General features: G+C 50.4%; 1 protein-coding gene across 1 annotated transcript in view; it reads left to right on the forward strand.

Annotated features, from left to right (window-relative positions):
• The window catches only part of Adamts2 (ADAM metallopeptidase with thrombospondin type 1 motif 2), a 211,171-nt gene that overhangs the window by 152,303 nt on the left and 45,276 nt on the right, over positions 1-13,592 (forward strand). The window contains exon 5 of the mRNA XM_051167249.1: positions 9,846-9,929. Coding sequence (XP_051023206.1) covers positions 9,846-9,929 — 84 coding nt within the window. The remainder of the gene's footprint in view (positions 1-9,845; positions 9,930-13,592) is intronic.

Below are 13,592 nucleotides of genomic sequence, written 5' to 3' on the forward strand. Positions count from 1 at the left end.
AGCGGTGAGCACAGGAGGTTGTGGGCTCCAGGGCATAGCAGTGATCAGGAGAAAGCGCTTCCCCTGGCAGCGGCCTCCTTGGTTCTGTTGACTTGTGGTTGCACAGGAATAGTCTGCCAGGCCCTTGCCAGCTCTGGTTTTCTTAAGTGAAGGTAGGAAGCTCTGCAGAAACCTAATCATTTTTCAGTGTGAGCTACAAATTGCAATTAAGTGCTCGTCCTGCCAGGTGAATCCAAGCACAGCTGTGGTATCCACCAGGCCCGAGGGCAGCCGGCCTGATTGTTCCTTCTGGGTTGGAGGGAAGCAGGCAACTGTCCCTGTAGTCCCTCTGTGTCCCACCTGTGGAGAAAGGTCTCCAAGGGCTGCTGTGGGCATTGCTCTAGGTGTCTGACTGACACCTGGACAGGTGTGACATGAGTAGAGGCCCTTGGGGTGAGCCATTGTGCTCTGCTCTTCCTAAACATCGTGCCTCGTTGTGGAGAGTGGGATGTAGAGACGGCAAAACCTATTCCTGTACCTGGTTGTTCAGAGTAGGAGTAAAATGTAGGGGCCAGATGAAGACTAGAACTGCACCAGGGGTGTCTGAGGTACCTGGAGCAGGGAAGGGTCCTCAGTAACTTTATCAGCTCCCAATACAGATGGGTCTGGGTGGCAGCAAAGCGCCTGTGAAGGACCAGGGGCATCTCTCTCTTCTTGCACACTTTGGATCTGGTTGAAGCATAGGGCTCTGAGGAGAGGCAGGAGGTGCAATTGGTTTGGCATCTAGAAACTTGGGGCTTTCCACTTCGTTACTGAAAAGGAAAGAGATCACATTGATGGAGGTATAGCACTGGACAGCCCTGTGCAAGGAGGTACTTTACGGCTTGTCTACCCTCTTTTAGCGCCTCTGTGAGGTTTGCTTTCTCCGATATGGCCAAGGAGGCTCAGGGAAGTTGGGCACGGGCCCACGGCACAGAAATTGAGTCACGTGCCTGTGGGAAGACACATGCATGGTCCTCTCTGACACTTCTGACCTGAAGGGGAGAATTCCTTTGGAATATCGGAAGAAGTCCAGGCCTGTTCTGTGTCTCACAACAGCACTGGCTATCCCCAGTCATACCCTCTGCCTTGCCCTCCCACCCCAAACCATCTTATCTGTGTACATCTATGTCTCTCCTGGGTGTGGCCAGTGGAGCTTTACCTGGTGTGTATTCCTGTTCTAATATTGTCACCACCAACACTGTCTTTTCGTCTGTCTGTCTGTCTGTCTGTCTGTCTGTCTCTCTCTCTCTCTCTCTCTCTCTCCCTCTGTCTCTCTGTCTCTGTCTCTGTCTCTGTCTCTCTGTCTGTCTGTCTGTCTCTCTCTCCCTCTCTCTCTCTCTCTCTCTCTCTCTCTCTCTCTCTCTCTCTCTCTCTCTCTTCCTCTCTCTCGATCTGAGCTCCTAGGATGTTGGCCCCTGATGAGGCTGTAGGCGGTGGAAGGGTCACTGTGAGCCAGTGATGTCCTGCCCTCATGGAACTCACATTCCAAAGAGCTGGTGTGGAAACCCTGGAATGCTGGTGGGCACCCCTGGGCTACCCTCACCTCTGCCTCTTCCCCATCACTCTCCCTGCATCCCAGCAGCCACTCCCCATCTCCCTCCCTCCTCTGACGCCTCCTGACAGCTGATGAGGGAGTCCAGGAGCTGCCTGTCCTTGGCTCCCACGGGAGCTGACAGTTGTCAAAGCAGGAGTCTGAGTCCCTGTAGATGGACAGAGGGCCAAGCATCGTCACTCCCCGGTGACAGCTTGAAGCGACTGTTGAGCTTGTCTTGGGCAGGTTCCAGCGAAGAGGTGACAGCTGAGCCAGACAGAAGAGATGACAGTCTCCTTTGCCGGGCTCCAGTCTGGGCAAATGTGGGCTGTCACTGTGCTTAAACCCCTCCTTGGTGTGTCCCCTGCCCCTGTACCAAGCTGTAGTCAGACAATCCCTGAGGCCCTTCTCCTCTGGGTGATGTGTCTTAGAACTAGGGACCCAAGGAAAGAAAGGTAAAGAAGATGACACTGGGAGCCAGAGAAGCAGATTTCTCTTATAATGTGGTCCCATCACTATAGGAAGCAGAGCCCAGAGGCCTCTGGACCTGTCCGTCTCTGATGTTAGGGTTGGAGTGGGCACTAAGCAGAGCAGGGCACCCCCAGCCCTGGTCTCCCTTTCCACTTAGAACATCTCCTCTATCTCCTTCATCTACCAGAGTGTGCTCTACTCCCGAGGCCATCCCAGGAACTTCCAGGAGGCCATTGGCTTCTCTGGCTCATAGTGTTGTTTTTCTTATCTTTCCTTGGGTCACAGTCTAATTGGGCAGGAGAATCTGATTTACTGAGGAATGAAAAATCCATTGTTTTCAGATTACACAGTCGTGCCCAAATGGAGGCCAGGGACAGAGCTCCCGTCACTGGGAACAGTTGTACTACACAGGCCGAGGCAGGCCCGAGTGTGGGAAGGGGGAGACTAGCAGTGTGACCAGGGGTGGTACCCCATCTTGGCACTTAGGGAATGAGAGTGTGCCCTGAAATGGAACACCACACTGAACCCCCAGTCTATGTGCTCAGGGAGGCCAGCCAGCCATTCCAACATAACACTTCAGAGACATGACATTCTAAGGTCACTGCCAGCAGGAGTCAAAATCGCTGCCATCTCTACCTTCCTCCCAGGTTGGACTGAGAGTAGCTGAGAGGCCTCTAGAGGCCCCAGGCCCACTGCTGTGCCCTGTGGCCTCAGCAGTGGCCATACTTCCTTGTCTGGCAGCATTACTTCTGATATTTGACAGGTCACCTTAAGCAAGTGCTAGTGTTTTCAGAGATGCCCCACCCCCACCCCCCTCCGTGTTACAAGTGCTAGTGTTTTCAGAGATGCCCCAACCCCACCCCCCTCCGAGTTACCAGGGAAACCAGGGCCACTTCTTTGGGTTCTTAATCTCATGAATGAAAGAATTTAAAAATAGATTCAGTAGAAGCACAAGGATAGTTTGTTTGTTGTTTTCGTTTTTGGAGACAAGGTTTCTCTGTGTAGCTCTGGCTGTTCTGGAACTCCCTCTATAGACCAGGCTGGCTTCGAACTCATAGAGATCCACCTCCCTAGCACCTTCCGAGTGCTGGATTAAAGGCGTGCACCACAATAACCTGGCTTTCAAGGATAGTTTTAAGAGTTGGGGGTGGTGGGGGAGGGGGGAGTGGGGGAGGGGGCAACAGGCAGGCAAGCTGTAACTCTTGGCAGCCCCTGGGAGAAGGGACATGAGGATGAGGAGGAGGAAGAGGAGGAGGAGGAGGGTGGTAGTGGGGCTTATTGTTATTGAGAAAACTCAAAGAGCCAGAGAGAACATGTTTGTCTGAATTAGGACTATAAATGGGACAAAATCCTCCAAGCTCCATGGCTGTGCCTCAGAAAGTGTCTACACTGAGGACAGAGCTCCTGGGAAGGACTGGTATACTTTCTAATCAAAGGGGTAATTATTCCTCTCATTTCTTTCACTCCAGTTTGCCTGCCTGAGGGATGGTCTCTTAGCCAGATGATTGACAGGTCCAATAGGATTAACCGTTAGGGCAGGAGACAATAGTGTGAAAGTTCCACTCTCTGGAGCACATCAGAATATCCTGACTCCCCCAGAGGTATTCAGGCTTCTGACCAGGACTTAAGGAATGACAGAGTGTGTATTTACCTCACTGATGCTACCAGAAAAAATGGGGGGCAGGGCCCAAAACTTCAGTGGCCTCCGAGGCTGAAGCCAAACTCTGGGACACAAAGCAACAGCTCCCATCATCTGCCCTGTTTGTGTTGGTTAGTGTCCCTAACATAGTGATGTGCACTGGGGATTTTTCTAGACAATTTAAAAAATGTTTGCATCATAACAAACTTGAGCCACAAGGATGGTTACCTCTCCGAAACCTGGGGAAACTGAGGCCCCAGCAGGTGAGTGTAGTCCTGAGTTGCAGGCAGAGATCCAGGCTGAGGGCTGGGCAGTTTCCTTTGATTATTACTAACAACATGGGGGAGTTTCTGTGGCAGTCGTGGCTTTGTTCAGAGTACCACCCTAGGGCTACCTTCAGCTGAGCAGTACTCATGGAGTGGGTACTATGTTCTGGGCATCGACAGCCTAGGAGTGGGGTAGCTCGGGCCTCACCCTAGGTCCCTTGCCTAGTGAGTTACCTCCTGGCCCTGGGGGTTGTAGACTTCCACAGGAGAGGAGGTAGGAATCTGGGCAGGGTGTCCATCTTGGTCACCATGTTCCAGTACTTGGAGTTAAAAGAGGGGCGTACGCACCTGTAGTTTTACTCTCTGTACTTCACAGCTTCCCTAAGTCCCACCCTGCCCATTTGACATGCCCGTTTATGCTCCAGAAGATACACGGAGATACAAATGTTCCTCTGGTGAGGCCAGCAGCTGCGACTCAGCTTCTGGTGGCTGTGTTGCCTCCATCTCCCTCAGCTTGTGATCGCTAGGTCCTCCGAATTCTAGTGGGTACACTTGTCTTGTCTCCCCCAAATCTCAGTATCCTCACTATCTCAAGCCTCTACCCTGGCAGCCTAAACTTGGCTTTGTCTATTTACTTCAGGAGTTTGCACAGCAGCCACTCAGGGGCTGTGCCCTCCCCCACCCTCCGGGGACTCCCCGGCCTTGCTCTCTGGGTTTTCCAGGTGGGCATTAGACCTTGCTCACTGCCCAAACCTTAGCTCAACAGAGCCATGGGAATCTCAGCAGCAGGGCTGCCCGTAGCCTGTCTTCCAAGTAGCAGGGCCAACAGCCGCCCCCATAAAGAGCCCCCTTTCCTGGACAGTACCCCCACTCAGCACCCCAGGCCCCATCCAGGAGGGAGTTCTCCTCTGCCCAGCCTCAGGCCATCCTCCAGGGCTCACTGTCATCTCAGGAAAGCTTTGCCTCCAACCAGGGAAACTTTGACATTGTCATGCAGAACCAGCTCCTTCCCAATCTATTCCACAGCAGAAACTTGGCTGCTTCTTTGCATAAACAAGAAAGCACATCACAAAGTATTTCCTCCCCCCCCCCCCCAAAATGCCAGCTCCTGGCCTCCAGCACAGGGAATGGCTGGAGCTTTGAGCCTTTTCCCCCATAGGGCTTAAAGGCTCCAAGATCAATTTCTTAAAGACAGGGCTCAAGGACATTGTCCCGGGGGTTCCCTTCCCCCTCAGAAGTCTGGACACAGATGTGCTGCTTCTCCTAGCACACAGGCCCTGGGGAAGGAGGGCAAAGGAGGGATGGCTGCAGTGGGGGAGGGGGGAGGGGGGCTTGCAGTGGGAGAGACAAGGCACCTCCTGGTTCATATCCTCCAAAGTGGTCCACTCCATCCATCCATCCATCCATCCATCCATCCATCCATCCATCCTTAACTCTACTTAATACCTTCGATGAGCTAGAATCACTGTGTAATGCTTGCACACTTGTGCTAGGGAAGGGAGGTTAGTGCAAAGGCCCTGAGGTAGAGCTGGGCCCCTTGTGCACAGAGAGACTTAGAAGAGGCAGCAGTAGGGCTCCATCTTCCTAACCTCAAGGTAAGGAGCTTCACAGTCCCTCCAGTGTGCTGGGAAAGCCTAGAGGTGGGAGGAGTTTAAGTAAGGGAGAAAATGCCAGCCCTCCCCCGCCAAACCCCAACCTTTTTATTCTTCAAATTCTCTTAAGGTGTCTAAGGAACTCAGGGCTGGAGAGAGGCTGTGAGAATTCTAGGCATGTGACTTTTCCCAGACACGGTATATGTGTGTGTGTGTGTGTGTGTGTGTGTGTGTGTGTGTGTGTGTGTGTGTGTGTGCACATGTGCGCACGCTGACAGACTGCCTTTGGAAGAAGGCCAACAGAGCTATTGGGAGCCAGGAGTCCACTGAAGAGAGCAGCTCAAATAGAGCCACCACTGTGGAGCAGGCTTAGCAGCTTCTGAGCAAGCTCCATGGCTTTGGAGTGTCACTCTCTACCTTCTCCCAGGAAGGCAGTGCCATCCCTGTTCTCCTGACACATAGAGAAACCATTCACTCTCTTCTGGGACTCCTGGGAACCCGCCTTGGGCCTGGGCAGGGGTGGGGGTGGGGGGAGAAGCCAGACCAGAGTTCTGGGTGACTCAGCTTTTAGTATGGCCAACTCATGTTGAGATGTCCCACTGAAAATCTAAGAAAGGCCTGTCACTTAGCTACAGATTCACATGCATGGTGGGGTCAACACTGACACACCGAGATCTAAACACGGGGAAAACACGGCTTGCTTTAGCCCTTCTATCTAATGTCGTCTTTCCCAAGCAGCCAGCCCTAGGAACGGAGAACACATGTCAGCTAGCTCCACTGAAAAGCCTTTGGAAGAACGTTCAGCCAGGTCAAAGTTAAGTTCTTTGTTAATCTGCTTTTCTTTGCTGTGACAAAACACCTGAGCTTTTCAACTTAGAAAGAGGAAAAGGATTTTTTGGGCACATGGGTTCAGAAGTTTCAGAACATGGTCAACTTGGGGTGCGTGTGACAGACAGAGCTGCTCACGTTGTGGCAATTAGAAGGAAACAATTGAGAAAGGCAGAAGTAGAGACAGACAAACTGACCCAGGTCCTAATAGCCCAAGCCTCCATGGCACCTGCCGTCCATGGCTGAGAGCTGACCTCCCTGTCACTCACTGTCTGAGCATGTTCTTATGGCCTCTCGCGAGGACAGGAGCCTGTCCCTCTCACAAGCACAGGCAGAGGGGCATCCAAGTGCACTCTGCTTTTCCTTCTCAGCCACCAGGGCTCCTCATACTCTCCCTGTCCCCGCCCCCACCTTCAGAGGAGACCCTGAAGGCTAAGGCTACCAAGTTGCTTTAGCTTCCCAGCCCCTTTCCGACACAGCAGGACCTTCCAGGGCCTGGGCCCTTCCCAGTCTCCATTCTCAGCTGGGAGCCCAAATGGCCTGGCCTTGCTTATCATAGACAAAGCAATTAAAAATGCAGGGAACTCCTTTCTTCCTTAAGTAAAAGATCTGTTTTTTTTTAAAAAGCTGTTTTCTCAGCACAGACTGAAAAAGAAAATCTAGATCGGGCCTCAAAGCTGAGACAGCAGCGCCTGTGGTTTAGGGGGTCCACCCACTCCCCAAAACCTCATGCAGAAGAGTGGGGCAGTACAGTTTGCCAACTATGAAAAATACAGCTTGGGTTTTCATAAACACCATCCCATCACGTGTGTGGAAATCAGATCCTCACAGGAACTTTGTGTAGACGCACTTCTAGTCTAAAGTCAGAAAGGAGACAGTGGGCGGTGGGCGGTGGGCGTGGGCGGTGGGTGGAGGGTGGTGGGCGGTGATGGCATAGCTCCCTGGGCTCTGCTTTCTGAGCTGCAGGTGCTAAAGTGGGTACTTGGGTATCCACTTGCTGATCTTCGGGGGTCTAGTGCCATGCTTCTCAGAGAGACAGCACATGCAGGGGACTCAAGACCAGTGCACAGCACAGAGCCATGATGCCCTGTCAACCATGCCCCCAGCAGCTCTGATCCTGTTACCTCTTCCCCAAAATAGAGGAGTACAAGACAACAGAAGCCAACTTACAGTCAGGAATTGCCTGCTGTACGGAAGTTCCTGATGGAGCCTGTGTGTTGGGATGGAAGGTGGCATTGGTTGGGGAACCAGTGAGCTTGTTAGCTCTATGCTCTGATTGGTTCCATCTTTATCCATAGCTGTGGTGACAGCAGCAGCCCTGGGCTGTGTGTCTCCCAAGCCCCGTGTCCCTCTCCACCCCATCCATCATCATGATGATTTGATTTTTCTCATTCCACCCAGATTTCCCAAGGCGTCTTTCTGCTGTTTAGAGGGAACAATTACAGTTGCCCAAGTAAGAAAATCTGAAAATTGGGGTGTGGTGGGTTCTTGCTGGGACAGCTTAGCTGTGTCTGCCTCTCTACTTTCAAGGCACTGCTTCAAGGGCAACCCCTTGGGCTCTGCTCTGGGGCTGAGAGCGAGGCATCCAAGGAAGGGAAGTACAGACTGGGGTTTGAGGAGGATGGGGTACCAGGTCTCCATAGCAGCAGGTCCTACCTGGAGGGCCCCTTCCACGAGGGGGAGACTCTATACTATACTGCAAGAAGGTATAGTGAAGGAAGTCCAGAAAGTGCTGAGTGTGAGGTGAGAAGATGGTGGTGACACCAAGGCAAGAAAGCCGTTACCAGCTCTGAGCCTGAGGTTAACCTACCATGTATTTCTGGATGGTGGCGGCCATGCCGTGGAGCTTAGGAGTTCTGACCGCGCCCCGCCCTGTTGTGCTGTGGATATTTGGAGCTGGGGTGGGGTGGGGTGACTACAGATGTCTGCTAAGAATAAAGTTTTTCTTTATTCGGCCCTGCTGCATGCGCGCGCGTGCGTGTGTGTGTGTGTGTGTGTGTGTGTGTGCGCATGCGTGTGTGCGCATGTGTGTTATATGGGCACATGTGTGGATGTACACATGTCCAGGTGCTGCCGAAGCCTGAGGATGACACTGGGTACCCCACTCTTCCTCTTAAGATAGAGACTCTATTCCCTTAGCTAGGGTCTCTCTCTCTCTCTGAATCTGAAGCTAGACTGGCAGCTGTGAGCCACAGGGACCCACTTGTCTGCAGCTGCCCCCACCCCTTCCAAAACTGGGCCTGCAAGTACGGACAAGGCCATTTTTCACGTGGGTATTTGGGATTTGAATTCAGGTCTTCACGCTTGCACAGCAAGCACTCTTAACCACTAAGCCATCTCCCAAGCCCACAAAATATGGTTTGTAAATGTAAAACAAACACAAAAATAAAATAAGCTCAAAATATATTTTAAAAGGGGGCGGGGGCGCGGCTGGAGAGATGGCTCAGAGGTTAAGAGCACTGGCTGCTCTTCCAGAGGTCCTGAGTTCAATTCCCAGCAACCACATGGTGGCTCACAACCATCTATGATGAGATCTGTTGCCCTCTTCTGGCCTGCAGGTGACATGTAGGCCAAACACTGTATGCATAAATAAACAAATCTCTTTTTTTAATGTAAAAAAAAAATTTTTTTTAAAGACCATGACAGGCATGACATAGAACAAGGCAGACAGAGCAAGAGACCTAGTGATAACTGCTCCCCACTAGCAGGATGAAAGTAAGACTTTCCGAAAGGTCCAAAGAGGACCACATTTTCTAGTGCAGCATCCTTAGCAGGGCTCAGTTCCAGGGCCATCTCAGGTGTTCCAATCCCCGCAGTAATATGTGTTGCGTTTGTGTTGAACCGTCACGCACGCACTCCCAGGTACATCAAGTAGCCTCTACATTTCTTGTAATACTTCATAAGGCACAAATGCCCTGAAGCTAGCTACTGTATTGTTTAGAAGGAGATGGCAAAGCAAATAAGTCTGTATAAGTTTTGCAAACTTTTCTCCAAATACTTTTGATTGGGTTGGGGGCGGGCCTTGGTTGAAAACTGTGGACACGGAGTTGTGGGAGACAGAGCGTGGAATGTAGCAGTGTGCACCGGTAACATTTCACGGTGAGCGGCAACAACCAGGGATGGCTTCTGCTCTGACAGCTTCCATTCCTTCAGAAGGAGCGCCATGCTTCAGTGAGAGGCGGTGGCAAGTGAACTCGCTGGTCCAAGTTCGGCTCTGAGTGAAAGACTCTGGGCCAGCAAGTGGGATGTCTCAGAAGGCCACTGTGGAGATCCATGCTGATGCTTGTAGCAGCCAGGGCTGGGGAGGGGCGTAGAGGGATGTACCAAGAGGCAGTTTTAGAGTTGATGGGATGTTGGATGTTAAGGGTGCAAAGAAAAAAAGACAAGTGGGAACTCCTGGGTTCTTACCTGGGGGGTTAGGGACGAGATGCCAGGTGCGCAGCTGGAACCAGTCTTTGGCCATGGTTCTTGCTCATATCTCCCCGGCTGCCTTTCAGGTCAACGAAATCTACCATGACGAGTCGTTGGGGGCCCATATCAACGTTGTGCTGGTGAGGATTATCCTGCTGAGCCATGCGAAGGTGAGTCTTCCTGTCTGATACCCCCTCCTCTCTCTAGAATGAAGGGCCCCCCCCCCGTGAAAATTGGCCCTCCTTTGAGATGGTTTGTCCTCCCATACCACCCTGCCTTTCTCCGGACACTCTATGGCCCTCAAACAAGCAAAAAGCGGAAGCCTGCCCTCCCCTCTACAGACTCCCTGTAGATGTCACCATGACCCATGATCTTTTACTATAAAATGCAGGTTTTGTTATTCAGTGTGGTAAAGCCAACAGACCAAGGAAACCTTGCTGTCGTCTCTGTATGTAGGACAAAGGGGGGCTAGTGAACAGGCTCAGGGAGGCCTCACTATAGAGTCTCAGCCGACTTAGGAACAAGGCTGCCCCCAAGGTGACTGGAAATGGCCCTGAGGGGTTAGGGCAGGTGGATGGATGGCAGCTCAGAGTGTAGACAGACACACAAGACTGAAATGAGGCTGAGCTGAGATGGGAACTCTGTCTTTGGTGGCTGAGGGACTCGGGTTCTGGATGGTTGGTTTTCTGATGAAAAACACGCTCAGAGTATCTGCTGTGTTTAGCAATGTTTCTGACATCAGAGTCTCAGGAATCCGTGGCTCATATACACCTCAGCCACCTCTGGCCTAAAATCTGTGCTCTCTCTCCTCATCAGTCATCTTATCCTTAGCTCCGCCAGGTCCCTCTGCCCCTATATTTTCTTGCTTTCGGATGTTTCTTATTCCTCTTGCTGGGCCCCTCCCCCCGCGGTCCTGGAGGATGGATCAGTTACTCTCACTACTAAGACAAAATGCCTGACAAAAGCAATTTAAGGAAGGATTTATTCTGGCTTACAGAAAATGTTCCAAAGAAAGCTATTAGGCACAAAGGAGAGGTCGGCAAAAAGTTAACTGGGGGTAGGGGGCGGGGATGTTTAATTCTGTGCTCAAGCTCTTTAAGGTTTGTGTGGTTAGAGTCTTAGTGAAGAGGGAGATAAAGTGAGAGCAGTGGGTATCGTGCCATGTTTCCTTGTCAAACAGAAGGGTGCGTCTCTTTTCTGTGGAGTTGAAGAATGCTTTAAAATGACACAAGCATTCACGTCACAATGAAAAAACATCAGTGGATTTTTTCCTATGATTGAAAACTAGAGCCACTCCCAGGCGATGTGCTCCAGTGAAGTGTCCCAGGTCTGACCACAGGTGAGAGGAAAACACAACCTTAAAAACAAAAACAAAAACAAAAACCACTGGGGGCTGGAGAGATGGCTCTCAGAGGTTAAGAGCACTGACTGTTCTTCCAGAGGTCCTGAGTCCAATTCCCAGCAACCACATGGTGGCTCACAGCCATCTATAATGTCATCTGACACCCTCTTCTGGCAGGCAGATGTACATGCAGGCAGAGCACTGTATAGAATAATAAATAAATCTTTAAAAAAAAAAACAAAACACTGAACCACTTTGAAACGTTTTGGTTTATTTGCTTACTCTTGTTTTGTTTTTGTTTTTTGAGACAGGGTCTCATGTAGCCCAGGCTAGCCTCTTACTCACTGTGTAGCCAAAGATGTCCTTGCACTTCTGATCCTCCTGTCTCCACTTCCTGGGTGTTTGTGTAACAGGCATGTGCAAACACCCCGTTTTTATGTGGTACTGGGGACTGAACCCAGGACTTGGTGCGTGCTAAGCAAGTACTCTGCCAACTGAGCTACCAGCCCTGCCCTTGAAAACACTTCTGTAAACTGACTGGAAAGAAGATTAGAACTGCGAACTACAAATGACTTGGCTTGACGAGGGACATGGACACCCATGGACTTGGGTGTCCAGGTGGGGGGAGGGGCCGAAGCCAAGCCCTCTCACCCAGATTACTGTGTGACAACTGTAATAAAACCTACATCACACTTCTCCTGGGAGCAGGGAAGGCACTGAGAGCCATCAGCTCCACCTGAAAGCTGGGAGGAGATTCTCCCTGCCATGCTGTGGGTACTCCCAATAATCTTGTACTGATTAGCTTTTTGTCAACTTAACATAGCCAGGTCATCTGGAAAGAGGGAACCTCAGTTGACAAAATGTCTCCATAAGATTGACCTATAAGCAAATCTTTTGATTGATGATTATATCAGGACTGTCTTGGACCCGCCAACAGTACGAATAAGTGACACAAGTGACACAGAGTCTCTTTAATATTATAGAGCTCTGGTGTTTTAGCAGGGCAGACTCCCAGCCAGCTTTCTTGCTTAACCTGACTAAACTTGGCACTATGTCCTGCCACATGGCCAGCTCTACCTCTCTGCTCCTGTTCACGTCCGTCCATCTATCTCTGTGTCCCACTGGCGAGTTTCCCACCTTTGCTTTCTCCTCCCAGAGACCCTCTCTCTCTTGGAAGTTGTGCCCTCCACTTCCTACCTAGATATTAGTCCTTGGCCCTTATTACATCCAATAGGAAAGTGAGGGAGGACGAAGGCTTACAAATTACGAGACCATGATAGGCCATAGAATAACAGTACAAGATCTGGCCAGTAGGCTTGCACTTAGCTCTCTTCTGGTTTAGCCATCAACAATTGAGTATAGAGAGACACACCATCACACAATGTACCCCAGCACCTCCCCCTTCAGTCCAATAAGTGGCTTTTTCTCTAACATTAGTAGATTATATGTAATAAGAACAATTATGAGAACCGTCAGATAAGAGTCACATTCACAATGGCCAGTCCATTTGTATTTAGCAACCTTGAAGGAAGTATTCGACTGTCTAGCCTATCTTGGTGAGTCCAAAGTTCTATACCTAAATCACCTTTTTATCACTATTAAAGCTTTCCTCTAACATTCACCTTCTTAGACCCTGAGACATGTTTTTAGATCCTAAACAACTTAAGCTTTTATGTCTTTAATCTTTTTTTTAATCCAATAATAAGGAAAACTGTAAAGCTGTTATTTGCTTTGTTTTTGTTGTTCTGCTTTTTGAGACAAGGTTTCTCTGTGTAGCCTTCACTGTCCTGGATTTGTAGACCAGGCTGGCCTCACAGCGATCCACCTGCCTCTGCCTCCCGGATGCTGGTATTAAAGGCATGCGCCGCCACGCCTGGTACTGTAAAACTGTTATTATCTTGTCTTCAACACCATCAGAGACCTGAGAGGGATAAATTTTACCTGAGTAAACAGAAGTGCAGAGCGAACAGCTTCCAAAACTAAAAGAAATAGCAGAGACATGCAGGCTACCTGGACAGTCATCCAAGCTTCCTCTGTGTCCTTGGGGCATTCGTCTTCAGCTGTCAGGCCCAGAATTCTGACAGAGTTTCCTGTGAAGCAGGAATTTTGAAGAATTGTCCTATCTGGTCTCAGAAAAAAATATGCAGTTGACTTCCCAGTCCTGCTTGTCCACAGTTTGGACAGCATGCTGTCAGCAGTGGAGGTAAGGGCTGTTTATTGCCCAGTGGCCAGCTTTGCCACATTTAAAGCAAACCCCGTGGAGGTTCTTTGGTGCCCATCATCTTTTTCAGAGTAGAATGGGGAGACTGCCAGGAGCTGATGTTTCTCTCTGTCAGAAAAGCCTTTTATTACTAAAACACCTAAATGACATATTCTGCAGATCTCTGAAGTGTTTAAAGACCACCTATCCATCTAAAGAGAAAAACATTCCTTGTTTCTAGCTATGTACTATCCACTTAACCTTGAAAACATATACAGGAAGCCAAACAAA

The sequence above is a fragment of the Acomys russatus genome, chromosome 25 (assembly GCF_903995435.1).
Source record: "Acomys russatus chromosome 25, mAcoRus1.1, whole genome shotgun sequence".
Lineage (NCBI taxonomy): Eukaryota > Metazoa > Chordata > Mammalia > Rodentia > Muridae > Acomys > Acomys russatus.